The sequence below is a fragment of the Monomorium pharaonis genome, chromosome 7, assembly GCF_013373865.1.
Source record: "Monomorium pharaonis isolate MP-MQ-018 chromosome 7, ASM1337386v2, whole genome shotgun sequence".
In the NCBI taxonomy this organism is placed as follows: domain Eukaryota; kingdom Metazoa; phylum Arthropoda; class Insecta; order Hymenoptera; family Formicidae; genus Monomorium; species Monomorium pharaonis.
This window is the reverse complement of record NC_050473.1, coordinates 2957205-2981362: the sequence shown is the minus strand read 5'-3', so window position 1 is coordinate 2981362 and position 24158 is coordinate 2957205. Positions and strand designations below refer to the sequence as shown.

General features: G+C 35.7%; 1 protein-coding gene across 36 annotated transcripts in view; it reads left to right on the top strand.

The window, feature by feature from the left end:
* Nucleotides 1–24158, top strand: part of LOC105832045 — a 141571-nt gene that overhangs the window by 60622 nt on the left and 56791 nt on the right. For all 36 annotated transcript variants that reach the window (XM_036289244.1, XM_036289240.1, XM_036289212.1 and 33 more), the window contains one exon: nt 21282–21490. In XM_036289244.1, coding sequence (XP_036145137.1) covers nt 21357–21490 — 134 coding nt within the window. In that variant the 5' untranslated portion in view covers nt 21282–21356. The remainder of the gene's footprint in view (nt 1–21281; nt 21491–24158) is intronic.

The window sequence follows — 24158 nt, the reverse complement described above, 5'->3', positions numbered from 1 at the left end:
CACACACAAGTATGTAATGGAGACAAATCGTACGATATACGAGCCCCCGTGACGACGCAACCGTTGCTTTAACGAACGGGTTGCTTTAAATATCTGTTGGCTTTTTCACCAACGAACTACTTGTTTCCGAAAGTTTTTCGACGCTAATTATTTGCCACGTACAAATCTGCTTCTCGCTGACGCAAACTCAGAGGGACGATTAATTTACTCGCCATTTACGCGATGTAAAACTGGCCTCTCGGAATTACGTGTTTCTTGCATTTCACATGAATATGGCGATTATTCTTTCGAATTAGAACTAAAATCGCTTTTGGAAGATTTAAATGGTACGTGAATCGCAATTTAATCTGGACAATTTGATAGTATGCATTATTCACAATTCATTAAAATTGAATCTCTCCTTGAGATAAAGATGTAATATCTGGTTAATATTAAATTCGTCAGTAACAAATAGTTATTTTAAATATTAAAAGCATTGCTTTTAGTACTTTTAATACTCAAAATAAGTAATAATTACGGGCCAATTTAATATTGCTCAGTATTATATCTTTATAAGGGTCTATTTTATTAATTTTTGCTTGCAAAATTAAAAGAGAAAGAATTTTCAATATTACACATTATGCATTTCTGCAATGAAAATATATTCTACTTCTAAATTTTTTAGTTTTCGCAACTGTTTGCAAAAAATGTTCCATAACTTTTGCGACCGATATAAATGATGCAATTATTCTCGATCGTAATAAGCATAGGAGGGAAGTCAGCGAGTCGATTGCTGAGGTCAAGCGAGAGAAGATGTAATATATGACTGATATATATTGTCGCCTAAATTCGCCACTTTTTCCACATCGAAGAAATCTCATTCTATCTGAAAGGTCCTCATCGACCGCTCTGACGTCGTGAAAGAAAAGCGGGTGGGAAAAACCGCGAGAGGCTTTTCAGAGCACCGACGCAGCTTTGTTTCGCTCCTTCCGTTCGGAAGCAAAAAATTACAAAGGAAAGTGAGATAGATGCTCTTTCCTATCTACAAAGAATCTATGAAGCTCCTTCGCTCTTGAATGCAGATGCAATTATATCAATTTCGCGATCCCCGAGTATCTATCGTTAATATTACTTAGAAACCGTATAACTTCAATATGAATAATTGTTTGTTATTGTCGAAAGTGCCTAATTATCTGTTAATGATCTGTTTGTTGTGAAATTAATTTATTAGAGAACAAAGTAAAATAATGTTGAAACAAACGGTTATTTGGACAGTTTTATTTTCGAATTCTAATATTTTAATTTTACGTGCATTTTTAATTAATATTTTACTCTTGATAAGATATGAAAATAAAATAATTATTGTGTGATTTGTAATCACAGTTGTAGGTCACGTAAAACAAGGAAACAATAGCTCTTTTCCTACAAATATGAAAGCGATACCATGAGTGTTTCATATAGGTATACCAACGGTATTTTTTTCGTGCAACTGCTGAAAACGAAATTGTTTTGAAATAACGCGTCGTGTTATTTTTTACGTACATATACACGCGATTATATTTGTACGTTCAATGCGTAACGCGTGCCACCCTAAAAGAGAATGCAGATTTTATTCCAAATAAACGTTACTTTCTATATCTCCGTGTTTTTCTTTTTACGTCATACGCAGAGATTTTTATATTCAATTATTTTGCAAGAGAATATAAAAATCAGGCGTTGTGGAATTGAATAAAATCGAAGGGCGTGACAACAAACAATTCCGCAGGAGAGTAGATGCTCTCCGCAGAAATAAGTCGACGTTTAGCAAGATTAAGATATATTTTGCGTAAGATCATGCGTAAGGTTTGAAGATACGTTTGCACGACGAGCTCGACGAGGATAAGTTCGCGAACCAGTTGCTCGCAGTTATTACTTCCTTGGCGACCTACTGTATGGTCATGCCAGCTAGACTTCTTGCTCGAACATCACGTAACGAGGTGAAACGCTTTGTCGCGAAGAAAAGTCGTGCATTTTATCGCTTCTAAACCGTGTAGCAGACAGTGGATGTTTAAAAAAATGGGACGTGACGACACGGAAGGAATGGGTGGAGAAATTCAAAATGTTTTTGCCCGAGGGTGAACTTGGCTTGATACACCACCGGAACATCTTGAGAACTTTCGAACGTGTTCATGTCCGCTCCGAGTGTAGAGAGGAAGAACCGACGGTAAATTTCGAGCTATTGACTTAGTTGTTTAGACTTACTTGCGCGTAAGAGATAGCGAGCGTGGAAGAGGGGAGGAAGAACGTAAGCTACAGATACAGTTACCTCGTATTGAGAGCAAACTCGCAACTGTAAACTTTACAGAAAAATTAGGTCTTTTGTATCACGTTTTCGTAGCAATTCTTCTAAATTCCTTAATATGTAATATATTAATTTAAACATTAATAGAGCCAGTGCTTACTTCTTCCTGCATTACGAGAGGAGTTCATACCATAAAAAATACAATCTTTTTTTTATTATTATTTAAATTGCGATATCGGTAATTTAAAAAATGTCGACGTTGCTAATAAAATAGCAGTGAAATTCTTTCAAGTCTTTTTTTGTGTATCGCGAATGTAAACGATTAACTATGCGTTGCAAATAGTTTTCTAAATTCGTCTTTTGAAATCCCATCAATCAACCGATTTCGAACATGGTGGACACTTTGACAGCGAGGCTACGATTTTTCTCACGGAATCTGTTGGACGTCTTTTCTCGGCCCATCAATCACGATTCCGCGATTAATACCGACGGTGAGGCAGCTTTTTCGTCACTTAGTCACAACTGTCCTTTTCGTCCGAGATCACTGTCCTTTTGGAAAAACCGGCCTCTTATCCGGCCATCATTATCGCTTTCCCGTGATTATCGAACTCTTGGAGTTACGCGCAGCTCCATCTAGATAAACTCAGAGCTTACAAAAATTGTAAAAAATACCTAGCGTTACGCACTGTTAATTTATTCCCTGCTAACAAGCAATTAAAACGATAAACTCAACAGATCGAAATGTTAAATTGTCCAATATTCTAGAATACCGAATTCACAGTCAGACTGTTATAAAAATTATTAAAAATTAAAGCGAGTTATCTGTATGCGCTCTACATGTACGAAACGTACGCCTGAAGCGTTAGTCTGCAGACGCAAAGAACGTTACAGAAATGTAATTAGACACGGACAAACATGTAACGTGACAAGGGTACCGCGAAGAGATTCTAATAACGAGCGTATAGGACGTCGAGATCCGATGTTCATGTTGCTTGCTTTAATCCGCAAACGACACACTCGGTCAGAGAAAATGTTACTCGCTCGCATATATACATACATTATGCAGCAAAACCTGAGAAACTTCCTCTTCTTCTCTCGTGGCCTATAAATTTATTCAAGATTCTCTTTTTGGTGCCTCGCGGCGAACTGAAATCGCGTTAGCCCCGCCGTTGGACAAAGTTTGGTTGGACAGATGAAGATAGTTATCCACGTAGACGTTCGAGACTGACAGCTTGAAAGAGAAAGAGAAAGGAAAGAGACGTTGGATGTCGCGGACACTGTAAAATCGAACGAATATTGACCACGTGCTGCAACTGAATATTTATACCGTGTCTTAAGTTCTAGCGATATTAATTGCGCGACAAAATGCTTTTTGTGTAATTGTGTGTTCGAAGTACTCGTGTGATATTCTGAAATGCGAAATGTACGCTTGCGCTTCTGGAGAAATAGTGCGCGAAGATGCATTTTTCGTCTCGCGTCACTTTCGAGACGGAGACGCGATATCTCTCGCGGTTCTAAACGTCTACCAATTTATAATTTCGAAGCTCTCTACGCCGCGGGGCGAGAGCGCGACGAGCGGGTCCTTTTCTCATCCTGAAAACCCGGCCGTCGGTGACAAATTTCCACGCGGGAGACGAAGAGAGCGCCGTCCCCCCCTCATAAATTGCTTATATCGGATGAAATTCCGCGTCGCGTAGCGTCGCGTCGTGGCGTCCGCGCGTTGAGGAGGAAAAATTTACAGGCGAGTGAGTTATTGGGGTGTGAAGTGCACCGAAAGTGCATCATGCTTGCTGGGACAAATCACCAGCACCCTTATCCTAAGCCACACCGCTCGTCATCACGTTTGAGCCCACATGTCACCGGAAAGGTTGTACTATGAATTATTTACCCGGCGCCCTTTTGCCGCGTCGAACAGCTTATATCAATTTCGCAGTGCTCGACTGCGAAAAGTATATCACATCAGTGGTCACAAATGTCTCCGTGCGTTTTGCCATTTCCGCCGATAGCCGGTCGTACAGCAATGAATTATATCGATATATTACTACGTTGCAAATCGATTTTTATCATTCGTATCGTTCGACAAATACCGCCTTTAACGAAGTATTGACAGGTTTCTCTTAATTGTTATCGTTAATTAATTCGGCAATTTCCAAGTAAACCCGTTCAATAATTCGGACGTTATCGCTTTAGTCTTCCTCGGATCAGTCGATAGCTGCCACGAGCGGTTTCGTTGCCACGTGCGACATGATAATTACTACGGCGGCGGGAGGTACTCACCCTCGTCGCCGCATCGTATCGGCGCGGCCCCCGCGAGACGCGACAATGAGGCGCACCCTTTTTTTAAACCACTCGCCTGCGTGAGTTTCATATCTCGCATTGTTTCGCGTCAGGTGTAGCGATCATGTGCGTGTACGCGCGAGAAAGACGGAGGGATTGAAGTGCGAAGTATCCGAAGATGGTGTCACGAATGAGCGTGCAACTTTGTGTGTGTGGGAGCATGTGAATGTGCGTGTGGTCACTTTGCGTCACGGAAAACGATGGATCGCGCACACGTGTCGGTGCGCGCTGCTCCGCCCTGCGTATGCAAACTACTCGCCCCGGCTAATGCATACGTAACGCGGCTACCTCGGGGGTTGCTTCAACAATGGCGTCTTATTATGAGACGAATTACGTCTCATAATCGCCGCAATTTCCCCCTCCTAACTTTTCTCTCTCTCTCTCTCTTTCTCTCTCTTTCTCTTCGTCGTCCTGGGGACTTGCTTAATCCTTTACGGGCCGCTGCCTTCAGCGCGAAACCACCGGCAACATCACTTTTAATCCCGAGGGTACCGCTCGTGGCGACCTGTCGCGCTAGTAATTTAATCTATTGCCGTCTCTTCGAGGAAGGTAACCGGGATCGGACGAAAAACGATGCGCTCTTATCTCTCGCTTAATATTCGTTCGGTCGTTAAATGTTCGGGGCTTGATAAATTTAAATGATATCTCGCGATCAAAATTAATGATGCCGAAATTAACTATCTGCACGTTTGATGTACAACGTGTGACCACCGATCGCGTGACACGTTTACAATTTTCACTCGAAGCGATATTTGCAATCAGCGTTTTGATTGAATGGGAAACGAGATTATTTCTGCGGGAACGTGTCGCTTACAATTCCGTATAGAATTGTGTCGCGAATTGTACAGGTTGTCTATAAAGCGGAGGATTAAGTGCCTCTCGATGGATGAATTTTCTTTAGACCTGGTTCAGTTAGCGCATAAAAATGCCATTCATCATCAAAGCCGTCTTTCGGGACGAAGACCTCAGATGTTACCGTGTCATTTATCACGCGACAAATTCATTCACCGGATGAATTTATAGAATTATTGTCGGCCGATAAACCAAACAAGAGAATAACTATTATTCGTATTACATAATGCCTCAATTCAATTATTATTATCAAATAGGAATTCCGAATTAATGATAGACAAAATGATCGGACATTACGTTGAATCGGTTTTCAGTGATAAGAGAAGAGCGAGGATGCTTAAAATCAAGCTTACTCTCCGTCTCGACACGTTTCAAGGATAATTACGTGCCATACAATTAGGTCTCGATTTTACTACTTCGACATTCCGATCGATCTATACCCAACCCGGTGTTCATTATGGACTCTTTTTGCATACAGATTGCCGGGGATGTTTCTGCAGTTTCGCTGTTTCTCGCATTCGGAAAACACAAGCAGATAATGCGAATTCAATTTAAGAGCATTATCAATAACACTATTACAACTAAAAACTGTCGGCAGAGAGAACGAGGTTTTGCCAATACGAAATTCTTTTTGCGTGTGAAGACGTTTGACTTATGAAATATTGCAGTGCAAGTGGTCTATCGATATTCAAGATTGTTCCACTCGTTTTATATCATAAAATGTAAGTGCGACACTTTCCTCTCACGTATTTAATTTTTCGCTCCGTATCAGATGTACCAATTCCTTCATATTTAATATATCTTGACTTTAAGATTTTCTCACTCGTTTCTAGAATTATGAAATCTCTTGGTTAATCTCTCAGATTCCCGGATTTAATCCCGTGAGATACATCGCGTTCTAAATCGTATCGTATATACGGAGACAGGAAAAAATCGAAACGCGTAAATATATTAAAAAATTTTAAAACATTAAAAAAGATATACTTTAAATAAGAAATTTAACGAAGGAATATAAATCATGAAATAGGTTTTTCATAATGTGAAAAATGTTTTTTGTAAAAAATATGTAGTAAATATATAAATGTATATGGCAAACATCGTCGATTTTTTAAATAAAACTTTAAAGTTTTTTTTATGTGATAACATTTTCATCGTTATTTTCCATATGAAAAGCGTCAAAGTAAAGCCGTAAAAAAAGATCAATAATTTATGGAACGTCCCATATTTTATTCTGATACAATATTTTATATTTTGACAAAAATAAAAAATCTCCGCAAATATCCGTTCAAAACTTAATCTTCATATCGATGACGATAATATCTCCACGATGAAAAGCTCACGCCATAAAAAATCTGCTACACACTTTACATTATGGAATTTTCGCTGGAAACATTTCTCTGAGAATGTATCATTCTCAGTACGCTTGGGAATCCCGGCGCTTTTTATCACTCTGTGTATACTGGTGTACTTCTTTCAAGGGCGCTTTCGCGACTACTTTAAACAACCATATTTCGCAATCAGTGTCTTGCAATAGCAATAAAGTGGTAGGGTGCCGCGCGTACAATGTCGCAGCTACCTCTTGGGACCACAATGGCGCGATACTAAATAGATGCGTAAGTTCTGCCAGGCGTGGCCTATAACAATAATCAGGACGCTTCTGGCATCTTGAGCGCCTGCTGCAACTGTCCCCTGTATACATGTATTCCGAATGTGGCATACGAATGCAGCATTCAAGCCGCAAGTGCGCGTCCTCGAAACGATCCCTCGCGCTACGATGTCGCGCGGAAGATACGATCGACGGAATGGAGAATTCCTCGGTTATTCCGAGGCGACAAGTAGCGTAAGCGACCTAAATTACGAGGCGCGAGAAATTATATCTAAAATTCTCGGCTTTAAGAGAGGAACAAGCCTGCAGAAGTTGGAAAAATAAGAGAAGTCAAATTCAAATGAATCTCTCGGCCTTTCGAGGCTCATCGCCCGAGCGCTTGAACCGCGTGGACGCTGCAACGATAAAGGGTCGCCGTTTCAGTTCCGTAAAGGGTTTTTAAAGCATCTTTAAACGAGTACGAGCAGTATATGCTTCACTTTACACGCGAAACTCGTGCGAGCTGGCTGGATATATTTCTTTTATCTCCCTGCAAACGTTCCTTTCGTGAATCTTTCGCCTCCTTAGGAAAAACGACCCTCTGAATCCGACTTGTGCATTCCTTGGCTTCTCGGTTCTCGCGAAATGTGTCCACACGTGTGCGAGACGGCAGGGAAACCACTTATGTTTATGGATATCGGTGCCACTGCTGGTGCGACTATGTGCCCGTCGATCGGGTACGTCAGGATGACGTTGATTTCGCCTTTCCGCTCGATTTGCTATCGAACGATCTATCGGGCTTTACGAGAATTACCGGGGCGAAACTTTTTGCTCTTCTCTTTCTTTTCTTTTCTCTCTCTTTTCTCTCTCTTTCTCTCACGTCTCACGAATGTCGTACGTCGTCGTTACCATCCGACATTTACCTCTTAGAATATCGCCTTTAATGCGTATTGGATGAAAGTAGCAGGTTTGATACTGCGCGAGGCACAAAGATGGTAAAACGTTAAAGATGGTAAAATGGTAAATGGTTGTATTGCGCGGATTCACGATATAAGTAATCCAATCCACGATATTATGGAGCAACATAAAATTGAACGGTATTACATAAAAATGAGCTAATCCACGAAATGTCAAATGAGAAAAGAAACGATAAATTTAAAATTAAAATACATTGACAAATTTCAAGTTGAATTTTGTTAGGCAAGTGTGCTTTTTTATTCTTCTTTTCAGTGCAAGTAAATGTGACATAATTTAACTTAAGCACAACGGGTAAATTTGTTAAGAGAACGTGCATCACTTTTAACTTTTACATGCGCCAGTTACATTCCTGAAAAATGTACTTAACGTATAACACGATAATTCAAGTTGCATGCACTAAATGTTACTGCAGTCAAGGCTTGTTATTTACAAATTTCGTGCCCCTTGTTGTACCACTGACGAATTTACAACATCGCGAAATATTAATACGTACCCTGAAAAATTTAGTTTGCAGTTTTCTCGTTACTTGCTGTGAGCGATAAAGAAAAGCAACTGTAAAAAGTAACGTGAATATAATAACTAACGTTAAAATTAATAATTACAGGATCTTGGTTTGTTACCATCGACGGAAAATTTTAGACGTCTTAATTATCGCGGTGATCTTTTTCCATAGAGATTTACGAAGTATTTAGATATCCAAAGCTTCAGGTTTCTAGATTAATCAGAAAATTTTAGAATTTCATAAATCTGTCGATTGTAACTGATAATACTGTGGTCGGGATATTCGAGCCGGAAGAAATTTTGAATTTAAATATGCGAGCAAGCTGCGATCTTTAGACGGATGTTTTATATCCTAAGGGCCTTTATGGTCGGATTTGATCATATCTTTTTGCACACAACAATGATCTATTTGTAGAGCTCGTGAAAGAGAGAGAGAGAGAGAGAGATTTATTTGGAATCCCATCACGCGCGCTTTCCCCTCACACGGTATTCTGTACAAAATTTTACCGGAAATCCGACCGGCGCCGTGATGTATCGTATTCTTATCCTTTTGTACGATGTATCTTTTTACACGTGATAAGATGATGCTGCATTGAAAAGTGAATAATCTTGTTGTATCTGCATTTTTACGACGTGGCCGGCAACGCCACACTGCGCCATGAGAAACGACTTCTTCCTGAGTCGTTATTCGACGTGCTCGTCAAGCTTTTATTTCATGACGGGACGTAGATATGAATCGATCTCTCAAGATCGATAGCGATAAAGAACATTTTGCAAACCTTTGCAAACTCAATCGGTCTTCATCTCAACACTTTAATCTTTAAGCGTTTCGCGCGTATCCATCACTTACAGCTGATAGTTCATACTATCGTTGTATCAAAATTACTATCTTCAGTTTACTTTGTGTTCTTCGACAAGACATTTTGTAATTGAGATATTTGTAAGCGGAAATAATGTAACGTATCTCTCAGATTGTGGCAGAATATTTTAAATAAGTCTATTTGACGAAATTGTTTAGGATGTGAGAAATTCAAACGAAGATCATTCGAGCGAATATTTTAATAATTTTCTTCGCGATAGTCTACGATTGTAAAATATGATCTGACGGAAAAGTGTCCTTTCTATCGAATAGCTCTTTCGCACTAGCTTCATAAACTAAAATTAAATCGATGACCCAGTTCGAAATAGCAACAGCTCATAAAATTGAAATTTTCAACCTAATACAAAATTTGGAATACAGAAAGTACTTTTATCCGAATAATCATCCGATTTTCATACCGAGCTTTCCCTCGACCGCGTTACTTTTTGTCGTGTGTAAAACGACTAAAGTAGTCCAAGATGTCGATAACGCTTGCATTACCCCAGACATTCTATACATTTAGCTCTTGGATATAGCCTACTTTTTTATCCCGCAGTTGCATAAGCAGCATTACATAAATCTGATCCTGTCAGTGACAACAAAAGAAACGTTAAATATTCTGTAAGAAGTTCAATATTCACACAATGCTTTCAAATAACACGAAAATATCTCTTTTTGTTTTATAATTAAAAGTATATACGTTTATTCTAAAATGTCGAATTTACAACTTCCAAAACAGAAACTTTATCTTTTGGGTTTTTATATATTGTAACAATCTGATATATGTATTGTATAAATAAAGTTAATTATTAATAGTAAATTTTAACTATATGTGAATGATTCTTGTTTTGATAAAGATTAAAATTATCCTTATATACTTTTAATTTAAACTTTATTATTATTTTAAAAATTTTGTATGAAGAGTATAGAGAAATTTAGTAATTAACAGAAAAAGTTTATTATATTTTTATAATAAATTAAATTTACTTTTTCATTTCATTAAAGCTATAAATAAAATCATAATTGAGTAAAATTATACAAATTTAAAATAAAAATTATACAAGTTGAAATTAAATTTACCATTTCATTGTTCTAATAATGCAAAAATTCACCGAGAAAAGTAGGAATTAATTTATATAAATACCATCATAAATTTCCATTTCAATAAATGTATTTTACTTTCTAGACAAATGTCGGATTTGCCTTACGATTCGAAATTAATTTCAGATGTGAAAAGCAGAGAATTCGATTTTATTCTGTGATTCTATTATACAGAGTAGAATATTCAGTTATCTTGTTTCAATGGTACATTACATATTTCGTAATAATAACAGTCGGCCATGGCGCTTTGTTGATGTTGCAGCCTTGGAGCACGTACATCGCGATATACTGACAATAAGTACCGATATTTATACAAGATCGCCATGTTGTCATTTGGCTGCAGTTGAGCGAGCTGCGGGTAACACTAGTCGCTTTTACCCGCTTTGAATGATCTGATGGAAAATTTGAGATGGAATTCCATTTGTAATATCGTGAAATATGAATCACATGTAAAAACTCATTACAGCTATATACACAAAGTATATTAATATACGCATGCAATACATCAAAATGTACAACGTAACAAACAGAATTACATATACGAAGTAGCAAATAGAATTTGATCTTGGCTTTTCGCACCGCGATTTCTCTCGAAAAAAATTGGTGACTATTATCCTACATGATCAATTCTGACTGATTAATTTAGAATTTGCATCGAGACGACGATTATTTATCGGAACAGATAAATAGTCGGCGTCACCTCGATGCAAATTCTGAATTAATTTCAAATTTATTTTACGCGATTTATTAACGTAAAAATTCGAAGCGCGAAGAATAGGAATTGTAAATTATTGTTCTATGACATTTGTTTACTAACGGTTGTTTACTCAGCTATGCTGAAGTATATCTCACGTCTCGTACCTTGAATTTTTGTCGATTTGGATTGTAATTTGTTCACTATTCTCGGATTGAGAGCGCGGAGCGACACGTAAATTGCGGGATCGAATAATTCAAGTAACGAAAGCAATATATCGGTCATGAATAATAGATGCATTTCATGAGATTTATACATTCGAGATGTATTGCGCGTGTGCAACACTGAATTTCGATTATGTACTTTTGGGCGATCCATCGCGTCTTAATTAGTTCATTAGTTCAACTTTATTAATCGTGTTGCAGGATGAAAAGTTGTCGACATTACTTTCAAATTTATCGCTCATTAACAGAACATCGTAGGTAGGAAACGAAGTTGACACCAAGTCGAGTAGTGTCGCGTTTAATTAGTAAGTACTGTAATTAATAATCGTAATTAATCCCGCATTTTATCTTATGCTTAATTTCATTTAATATGTTGTTTTGTATTTAGTTATTACCTAAAGTACTTGTATAACATTAATTTGATGCTTGATATGATAATGGTAGCATCAAAATGATGAGGTAGTATAAATAGGTGCAAATTAACCTTAACCTTTATATTTGAAACTTTACAATAACAATTTTACAATAATAATTTTGGGTTAGAGTTACGGGAGACAAGTAAATTACATTGTCATTTCCTTTCAAATCTGCGTAATGAAATATATTAAATTTATTTGGATTTATGGCCGGAACAGATTGCGTATTAAGGGACAAAATAGTATTGTTACGAATATTACGTGTAATTGGTGAAATATTAATTTACACCGATGACACGGTAATAATAGCGTTAGGAAATGCTGATATATATATTTTAAATACAAATCATCTTTATACTTGATGCCGCTTTATCTCTATATAATAATTATTTCGAATTCAACTTGTGCGAGGCACAAACATCGACAGCAAATAAAATTATTATTCATAATTCTAAAATGATAATTGCATAAAATTAAATTTGCTTGAGGCAATAGCCAAAACAGATGGCTATTACCAGCATTATTAAAAGATAAAACAGTTATCTCATTACGAATATTACACGTAATTCGTAAAATATTGATTTAAAGTTAACATCATAATGATAGTGTTGTGCTGATATATATCTTACAATTAGATATAAATCGACTTTATATATCGTCTTTCAAGACAATGAGAGCAAATAACATTTATTGTTATTTACCTCCGAGTCTGCGTGCTCGCGTAAATTCGATCGGTCGGAGTTTCCTTAAACGTGGCATTTGCGCTCATCGTGAAGGACGAGCAGTATCTCCGTCGAATGCTTCTCCTCGCGCAAAATGTCGGCCGACATTTTTGATCTGCAGCAAATATGGAAATTCAGACGTAGACACAGTTGTGTCAGTCCGGAGAATTTTAAAATTTTCTACTTGTCTTCTTCGCGTGAGGTATGTAAATATCACAAAGTGACACGATACTATTTCACAATTCGGCAAGAAGATTTGCAATAAGCAGAGATCGATCTTAAATTTCCGCATTTCAATTCGAATAATTTTTATTTACATTGCCTTGAAAAATACACAATCTTTACAATTGTGTCAATTAAATAATCCATGAAATATTAACACATTGATAGTAAATCCGTAGTATTATTAATTAAACTTAGCATTATTATTAATGCTACTATGCTTGGAAAATTATTAACTAAAATTAATATCACGTTATCACCATTACTATTATTATTATTATTAGTATAATAGATAGATATTATTACTACTACTTTTATATGAACATGCGTAAATAATTGCAGTAGATTGTGTGTGTATCTTTTTAACATTTGTCTCGAAAATCCAATTTTTAAAACAACGCTTTGCCTACGCAAATTTTGTCAAGGATCGGAATGTGTTTGTCAGTTAACAATAACATACAGTAAATAAAAACTGAAAAAGAAGCAACGCGGGAGAATATGATTCGCGCAGAATCTACAGTGTGGTACGAAATGTGTAAAATTCATAAATATTTTACTGGTACTGGTATAAATTGCATAAAACATAAGTTGCGGTGTATATAGTGTTACATGGGTATTAATAAGCGCGTTTATTTAAATTTTTAGGAATATTCTGCCCAAAATATTTATTGCTACGGAATTATTATCCAAAATTTTTTAAAAATAAAATACTTTTTAAAAATGTGTTAAATGTTATATTAAAAAATTTTTTTATATAAATTTTACTATTATAAATTTATCATCTTTTATATTCAAATTTAGATGATAAAATGTTACATACTTTTTTACGATTTTTAAATATATATTTTGTACATTTATATACTTTTAACAAAAAGATTTAGATATTTTTAACAGTTTTAAGAATTTCAAGCATCCAAGTTTGTTAAGACCTTTGAAAACTTTTGAGTATTTCTAGTTTTGAGTAATATTTAAAGTAATTCGGGTCTTTATAAGATTGAATTATTGTATTTGCCAAAGAAAAATTCGGACGTTCAGTATTATTTTTTAAAAAAGATTAAATAAAAATGTTAAATGTCAACTGAGATGACAAAATGCTTAATTTATTTTCTCATGTGACGTCTATTCTATTATAATGATTTGTATCGTGTTAATGTACAACAATTCTTAATAATAATTCCCTGAAGGTGGCAAATCGCGATCTACATCGTAGTACTCGTGCGACATACTTTATCCTCATGAGATACGACGCGGTGGCAAAGTTGGAGGTATCTAGTTAACCTGTTTCCGGATCTTGAGGTAGAGGAAAATAGGATGTTATATCAAACTCGATTAATGTCCGCGGGATTCAAGGGGAAGGTACGATGCGACGGAAAGTGACGTTAATGATCCCGATCGGAATTGGCAGAATCGTTTTGCATTTAAGTCATCTCAAACGCAAACAAATTGGCTATTTATGACAATTATGGAATTTGATCGTTCTTTTATAAAGTTTTTTTTATAAAATGCATTAATTGCTTTTCTGTAATAATTAATATGTTCTTATGTAGCTTCTACATAAAATATGTAGCATTTGAACTTGATTAATAGCATTTTTCCGAAATGATCTATTTACAAGTATTTACATGGAACAAATTTGTTAAAATACAGACCTCTCTTTTTCTCTCTCTGAAAATAATTATGTCAATTATTAAAATATTTCTATTATTTAAGCTAGTTGCTAGAATGTCAAAACTTTTTGCAATAATATATTTAAAAATTTAACATAAAATTATTTTCTGATCTGTATTTAAGTAAATTTTAGATGCATTATAATTGTTTTTCTGTGTATTTAAATAAATCTGTTTTATTTTTCTCCATGTAAAAAACGGAGAAAGAGATTGTTGCGTTTATACGATATTTTTTTTTACTAAATTTTAATCTGTATGTTTAATGTCAACCACGCTGCATAGTAGTGAAAAAAAACGTACGATTTAGCTGTTTTTATCTATTGTTTCGCGGCGCCTCTTTTAAAGTTCAATGGTTTTGCCATTAGCAAGAAATTTTACAGACGAAATTACACGTAAAGTGTTAATTACGGTAACAGCTGCTGTTAACGTTATATACGATCATGCTTTTTTTCAAAACGTTTATTGTATGAAAATTTGACGCAGTATTTTAAAGAGGAGAGAGTGCAAGAGCTTTGTAATCGATAGAAGTCTCGCAGAAGTAGATCAGAGATAACTCGACGATACATGCAGAAAGAGTACATAAATCTCTAAAAGAGTCCATAGTTAATAAAAGTTCCATTTGGGCGCGTAAATTGCCGCAAATTTAAATTTAACTGTAAATTTACTGTACTTAAATTTTACTCATTGTGTAAGTTGTAGATCTTCATCCTCGCTTTAAATTACATGTAGAAATTTGTTTTAACGAAGAGTATCATTTATCACGTATGTTATAACCGCCTTCATTATGTGAGGCAGTTTATTTTCATTGTCTAATAAATTGTTTGATACGTTTGTTTAAAAAGAATATCTGTTTTTGCATGGAAAAGTTTAAATGCTGTAATTGCTCATTAAACTTTTTTGGAGGAATTTTTAAATCATCTGTAATTGATCGATTATATAATGGCCGAGGAAATTGAAATAAATTCTGTAGGAAGAGGTTCTGAAAGGGAGAGAACTCTCGAAATCGTCAGTTTTTCTTAAAGTTTTTATAGGAACAGAAAGCTTTCTCTCTAGTGAAACTGGATTTTAACAAGAAGTCCGCAACCAAGTGAATCAATTGACCCTCCGACATTACCGGCGTTTCCAGCTCGCCCAATTTACGACTCTACTGCAAATTGCCCCTTCACTGTGGAATTTTCGCCACGCGCGTATAAAAAAAATGAAAGCTCAGAAAGAACAATAGAGGATCACCTCCCTACTCTCGCGCATTTTTTGTCACGCGCAGACGAGAAAGCCTCGGCAACTGATAGTCGGTGCCGCCTACGTCCCTCTAGAAATACAGTTATATAAATGCGCATATGTGATTTAGACCGGGACAACATATTATATCGTTTCGATGAACGAGCGAACGAGGCAAAATTGTGAAACATATTTCGCGTTCCATTTAGGGATAATTGCTAGCACGGCGCCAGTTTCCTGATAAAAGTGTGCTTAGTGCAATGACCGTAATATTATAATTGAATGAAACTACAACGGTCTATAGTGGAAATAATAAAATACACTGCAGAGAGATATATATATGTAGATGTATATATTTACGATGATAAAACATAATATTGAAAAATGGATTATTATTTCGCCGGCGATATCGAGGAGGCTTTTTTACATGAAACACAGTCAATGAAAAGTGCAAAAGATATGACAAATTTTTTATCATTTTGGTTGGCATATTACCTAGAGTGATTTTGAAAACATGATCACTTTAATATGATGAAAACTCGAAGAAAAGAAGATAGATGTAAAACGGCTTGAAAAGAATGTATCAAAAGAATATTTTACACTTATTTAAGATTTGAAAGCTTCAAATTTTTTTCGCATTTTAAATTTTTGCGATAAACAATCCTTTTTAGAGGGGAAAAAATATTGTCCCCGCAAAAATATCGAGTCGTAAAGTCTCATCAAAATTAAAGTCGCGCGTCATGGGACTGCCTGTATATTGAGAGCGTGCCAAACATAACAAACCATGGAATCTAAGGGCTGAAAGAAGTAATGCAGTTTATACCCGTGAGCGTTGTTAACGGAATTTACACAGTACGGTGCTTTGCAGAGTGGGTAACTATAATGATGTAGGTGACATGGAGAAGTATTACATTCAAGAGGGTAGTGTTTTAGCACAAAGATATTATTATTGTCCGGGCATCGTTAAGCTCCGCACTTGGAGCAAGAGCGGAGAACAATGGCACCAATGTGCAATTCGGGACGCGTGTCGCGTGTCCGTATTAGCGCGTGCTGATTAACTATTGTATCAACCATCGTGCATGTGGTCTGTGTAGCAGGATCCTAAGTATTCAAATGTTTAGATATACGGATATTTGAAATTGATTCCGATTCAGAAACTTGAAAGCGCACTGTTTGTAACGATACTGACACCATTTGAAATGAATTTATATGACGTGAAATAGACATAATCTGTTTATATAAAGAAATATAGTTTATCAAGAAAACTATATTTTTATTATTCAGTAAGTTCATAAATTAAAAGGAAAAAATATTGGATATATGATGACATAATGAAATTTTCAAATTAAATAGATTGATTTTAGTATTATTATTATCAAAACAATCATGTTGTGCTCTACAAATGACTATTATAATATTAATGCTTGTCTTATATGAGCGATGGAAGAGAGATACGATATTCTTTGCAGTAGAATAAATCCTATGCATTATCATTTAAATCTTCTTTTATGCTAAGCTTTAGAGTACTGGGCTGCACAAGATACGCTACTCTTTATTTCTATATTTATATTTCTGATAGCTAACTGCACATTCGCTCTATTGTGACAGTCTCGATTGTTTTACTTGTCAGTTCCCATTTATTTAAGAGAGACTTAATTCAGCTAAATTTACACTAGTACAAACTTCGTTCCCTGCAACCGTTATTAAATTGTAGCACTTTCCTTTCACTTGCCATTTATAAAATAGACATTTATAGGAATCTCGGAATCCAGGAGATTCAGAAATTGATTGAGCAAGAGACAAACAAGGCAGCACTTGATTCTGATTTAATTTGCGAGCGCACGTTATCATAGACAAGTATTAGTCTGTTTTTAAATGTTGATTCAGATTGTAACTTGTAATTAGGTTCTCTATTAACTTTATAAACTCATGAAATCCAGACTATTTACGAATAAAATTGAAAGTTTACTTGATATTATTAGCTTTGCTAAAACTTTGTCAAGGTACGTGGCTGTTTCTGCACTACACATGAATTCAAAGTCTCTTCTGCGAACGAAGTTTTTTAGACTCAATCGATACAGTACTCAGGAATATTTTATTTCTCAGTATATATTTATTTGATGAACTCAAAGGTTGATAAACTCACAAGTTTTGTAGCAGAAAGATCATCTTCGTACCATTCATCAATCTCGTTTTTGATGCTAAAGCAAGAAGTACAGAAATTCTATTAATGTGCTAATTATTATATATCTCTCAATAGAGAAATATTTATGAAATTATATGATGAAATCTTGCGCAACATGAAGTACACGTTTATTTGTGAAATTTTAAATAAAGGTTTTTAAAATAATTGTAAAATATTTACATTTCAAATTGGATTTCTGATCTTTGATAAATCGCATTTTTGAAACAAACAACACCGTGAGTCTCGATGGTAAGGCTACACCTTCTACGAAAGTTCCATGATTACATTACGCTCTGCATTGCGTCATACACGTTATATATTGTACACGTACATTATATATTGTACATTTTAGCGAACGCTCATCGAATCGCCGGACCGATCTTTACCATCGGTCACGTTACGACGTTGGGACCACCGTTCTGCGGCCGTAACTTCGATTTCGAAACTGCCCGTAACGCGATAACGTAAATACCACGAGCGCGAGATATTTCGTTGCCGATAAAAGCAGCTCAAAGTTGCCCCGCCCGCGAGTTCCATTTAACTTTTATTTGCTCTTCAAACGAATATTATTCGCGACGTCGGCCGTTTCTGTATGACCGAAAGAAACGAAGCGAGAACGAACTGTTTAGCAGCTTTATTTAATGCGCTTGACACTTCCGATGTATCTGAATTCGAAATAAAATGTAATGTACGGATGAGTCTTTGTGTGCGCGCTCTGGTAAAATTCAAGCGAATATGTAAATCAGAATGGTATATGTATAAACTATATGTATATCAACTATGCTTGCTTATGCACATATGTATTCGTGTCTACATATATATCTATATATCTATATATCTGCTGTGCTATATACTTATTTGTCCAGTTCATATGCACGGATATCGTATATACCAGGGGAGTTCATCCGCGTATCGCTTTTCTTTCGACACATTAAACACTTCTCGTGCGCGTAACTCTTTCAAATACACAAACGGATAATTTGTTTTTTAACGCCCCCGGCGCGTTTGTGAGAATCATGAAAATCCTTCCACGCATTAGCGGACAGAAGAGGAAAAAAATTGTAATGTAATCAGGCGCTTTCGCGAGTAGCAACGTGCATTTCGGGATAAGATACGCGTGCAAAGTACAGTTAAATTTAATATCTAAGTAAAAGAAAACAATAGTTTTTATTCTCTGTAAGTACACATTTTATCTCTCATATTCCAATAAATGCTCCATCGAATTGCAGCAAACAAGACCTCTCGGAGAGACGCGCGGTGTATTTTCTCTCTCGGTCAGTTAGTTAAGCTGCTAAGGTTTTGAACTGAGAACTCGTAACGGAACAGAGAGATCTAACCACAAGGATCCTAAAACGAAACACAAGTTCTAACCAACCGCAATGGCATTGAGAGATAAATCTATTTTCCGAATTGTGTGTACGTAGATTCGATTATGTGCGTTACTGATGAATTTAGGAGTGTAGGAAAATGTATTTTGTTTGTTTATTGATTTGTTTAAAATATAAATTATTAGAATATAAAATATGAAAATCTTAAAAATGTAAAGAATTAATTATAGATGTAATTTTAATACTATGTGTGTGTGTGTATATGTGTACCATACTTTTTTTTTTTTTTCATGATAATCTCAGAATTGAGATTCGTGGAATTTACTGGTTAACATCAAGGAAATATCATTTATTAAAGGTGGAACAACATCTCGTTAATTAAAGTTTATAATCTCCGACGGCGAGTTCACGATTGCATTTTGCATATCGCCTCGAGCTTTGGATGTAAACAACTTTTGCATCCTTTGTCATGCAATTACGCATTTTCTCTCACTCTCATGGTATTGCGAAATATACAGGACATTCCACAACTCTCGATCTTAATTATAACAGAGATTAGCTAATAAAGTTGAAAATCCTTTCTTGATGAAAGTATCAAGGTGCATGTAGCTTTAGAACTATTGAAATTGGAAAACTTTTTGTTAATCAATTTATAATAGAAAAAATGTCAAAGTATTATTTTTTAATTTCATTTTACATGTTAATAGACATTTGATTTAAAAATAGATACTACTTTAAAGAATTTTAATTTGAAGTTAATCAAATTATTTAATATTTAAAATTGCAAAATTATAGAAAAAAATGGAAAATCTAAATATGCTTGTGACTTTTGCTATAAAAATTGTGACTTTTGCTGTAAAAATTAGCTTTGAATTAGCCAGAAAATGTAAGTGCAAGTTTAGATTTATCGTAGAAACATTCTGTACATGATCCAACTTATTTTGTTTTGTTCTCTGTTTTCCTACTACTATTCTCTGTCAGAGCTAATTAAAAGTATCCGGTGCAGTAAGTAGATTACGGTACGTATTCACTATTCTGTTTTCCACTCTTCCAATTAGACAACCCATCATGTAACTTTTACGACTTCCAATTGGAAATTTTTGTGAATCGAGATTAGCTATGATTCCTGTATCGATTTTTAATGGCAGAGAGATCAAACACTGGAAATCGCAATTCTTTGAAATTTCAACAGTTTCATTTTAATCAGATATAACGTTCCGTTTTGCCTCCGAAATACCAAGAGATTGCTCATCGTTCAAGCAGCTTTTCGTGCACGCGTGATCGGTCACAAGGTGAGAAACGAGAGCACTTCATCCGAGAGCACGCTCATCCAATCAATGATTTAAAGTCGAGTCCAAACTGAACGAGCGCGAACAAATACGAGGACTTGCGACGCTGCCGCCGTTTGCACTCATTGAACCAAGTTGTTTATTCGTGTTTGTTCGTGCCTGTTTGCTTGGTCTGGATACGGCTTGATGAGCTCCTGGACGCGTGATCGGTCTTCCAACGCAACGGAATAGAATATTGATTTAAGGGCGTGATATATCGAAATACTTCAAATAAAAATATATTAAAGTGTCTTTTATATATCGAAGCAGAGCAATATTGCTAACGATATGTAGCTTCCTGCCATTTTAGTCATTTCTGTATCGTAAAATGACGCCGAAGGCGCAAAGAAAATCCCCTTTTAAATGGTAATGCTTTCTGGCTTTTTATGATCAAATATAACGTGCTATTGAACGCTGTCGTTTGTGATATCTATGACCTTTTGTATTACTAAGCCAATGATCTCGATATCTGTGTAGGCGACATGATGGAAAAAGTTGTCGCGTTCTTGCCGCGTTTTGATCCACGAAATGTCACTCTGTACATCATTGATTTGCGCGGGTCAATTCTAAAGTTTATAATCCTTTATTTAATCTCCCAATGTACTGATTAAATAGAATTTGGTATTATTTAACATTGAATTAAAATTTCTGTTATAATTAAGTTTACACAAAATATACATTTGAATAACTTATTCAAATAGAAAGAAATTAAATCGATTACCTATGCAGTTGATTTATTTTATTACGCATATTTTTGGAACATTAATTAAAAAAAAAAAATTGAATGGTTATGTAACATTACAGGTGGATCGGGTGGAGGAGGAAGGGCAGGGAGAGGGTGGTCTGGTGCCGTCTTGCAGCAGTGCTTCCGGTTCGAGGATGGGCCCCGGGCCCGATTCTGGCAGCAGCGCTCCCTCTTCGGTTCCCCAGTCGCTAGCTACCTCGAGGGACGAAGAAGACGATGAGGATGAGGAGAGCAGCGGTAGGCGGTCCAACAGCCACGGAGGATCGAGGTTAGTGATTTCTGACGCATCCTTGCATCTTGATCATTTGTAATTGTTCTGATTTTTAGCTCTTTGCGTTTTGTCACGCGCGATGATACGTAGATGGAAAAACAGTTTCGCGCAACTAATTTTTTTATATGTTTTTATGGTGGTTTTAATATGAGCAGATTTCCGTGTTACACGTTTGAACGTTAAGATTCTTTAGAAAGTGAATTTATCTATGTTTATGTATTTAAAATATGTCATATATATTATATTATATCGACTGAAATTAGTCATATTAATTTATTATTTACTATTTAAGTTATATTAATTTATTAATTTATTATTTTCATGTATCTCAAATTTCTGATTGCGAAATGCAAATACGCAGATTATAAAATCATCATAATTAAAAGATTGCTAGTGCGGGAACTAATGATTGTCCTTTCCTACAATTTATTATGAATGCTGTTTCCGCGTCCATCATATTAGTTAACAATTTAACGTTAAGCTCATTAAACATGAAACTCGTTAACGTGTGCGTTCTGTTACGTGCGATTAAATTTGTAATTATATTCTGCACATCATGCCATGCGGCATGAGATCAAAGTTTATGGAATAAATACATCTATCTGTGTGCTTCGTTCTCCCTCAATAATAAATATTTTTCTATCTTCTTCTTGCATGGAACTGCATTAAAACTGAAACATATATAATTGATTGAGAAATAATGCATAATGCACACGTTAAATATCGGTCGTTAATTGTTAATTTAAGAAACATGATTGAGAGGTACACGGAAATTTGCCTATATACATATGCTCAGAAATAACTACTTTATATTTCTCATTTACGCAGGGTATAACTACTCTATATTTCTTGTCCCGCTGTACAATTGATCAATTGCATACTAATTTAAGCGCATCAATCAGCCGCCACTGATTTAAGTGTCCAATCAAGGAGATTCAATCAATTTCTATAATTTTTATGTGTGCTCGCGTATATACAGGGAGGTTTTTGAATAGAGGCGATTGACTGCTGCTGCTTTTTTTACGTGAACCAGGAAAGAAATAGCAAAGAAAAATATCCCGAGTGCATCTCTGAAGATGGGGTTTTATAGAAAATTAGATAACGCTGAACCATACACAAGATTCTCCTTTAACCATTTTCCTCGACTTTTTCCTCTCTTTACTAAAAAAAGGGCGACTGGTTGTTCCCAATTGACAGACAGTACGCTATATAATCTCGAAATGGGTCTCTGTCTTCTCTCGGTACGCAGGTTGCGTCGGTTCAAATTTGCACGAATTAATTCGCACAAAACCAAAATGCGGAAAAAGTCGCTGCTGAATTTCGTCGTACTTTTTTCTTTGGGCGTTTCTCGAATCCCGTTGTGATCATGACAACAGTTAATTGCGCCTATGGCTGTTTGCTGCATTTCCTGTGACGTTTCTATGCCACGTGCAAATTGCAATACTTGGTAAATTTTATTTTATACTTGGTTTGTTTGACCCCGCTCATGGCGGGAGTGCTCTAAGTGCCACTAATGATTTTGCTTTCAACGTGCATTAATATCCAATATTTAACGATAAGCGTGACTACCTATGTAGCAACGATATAGTATATACTAGAATATCCCCTTTTTAGACCTCACATAAACTTGCTACCTTATTAAACTTTAGCTACTCTAGTCTTTAATGGGGGAAAAAAAAAAAATAAGATTTCTTATTTAAAACCAAACGCGATAAAATCCTTACAATTTTTTTGCAAACTTTTTAAGGTTTTTTTTACATAATGTAAACAGACATCAAAAGTTTCCGATATCTATGTGTTTATGAAAAAATTACAAGTATTCCGGATTAATATTTTGTTTACGCCTCAATCGAAATCGTAGAGATCAAAGCTATTGTGTAGGTTAAACAGTGAAAATACGTCAAGTACTTTGAGTTTCCACGTGTAGCACTTGATCGAATATTTAACGAATCTCGCTGCATTATTTTACATTTGTTACAGACAACAAAACGTAAAGCATTAATATATCATAGCAGTTTTTTAATAGCTGTCAGTACAAAACGATATTAGTGAAATAAAATTCTCAGTTAATCGTGCAAAACAAAGTATTAATTACTGGTTAATTACCGGTTCTCTCTCTCTCTCTCTCTCTCTCTCTCTCTCTCTCTCTCTCTCTTTCTCTCTCTCTCTCTCTCTCTCTCTCTCTCTCTCTCTTTTATATGTATATAATGACGGTAAGTTATGTTCGCAAAGTAACATCGTGAAATTATCAATTCACAAAATACTTTTACGCAAATTGTAGTAATTCAAATCACTTTAAGCTATAATAGCGGATCGTCCTCATTATTCGATTTTCGCGTTGCAATGCGTTTCGGCAACGTCACATGCATCGAAAATACACTTTCAAAACGACGTGGTAAATTTCAGGCGTAACATTTCGCGATCATAATGGATTGGACTTTAATCGGGCGATGATGAATTTGCGAGTGAGAGTCACCCTCTCGTGTTTCGCTTCAACATTTGAACATATGTAACATTTCTCCCCCTTCCGCCTAGTAATTACACGCGTGTCCAATGAATACGCTAATTCCCAATGTGAAATATTTACTATGTATACAACTGATATATACACTTGGTATATACACTTTGCTTCAGCCGAGTGTTTGTCACAAATAATGACTTTTTT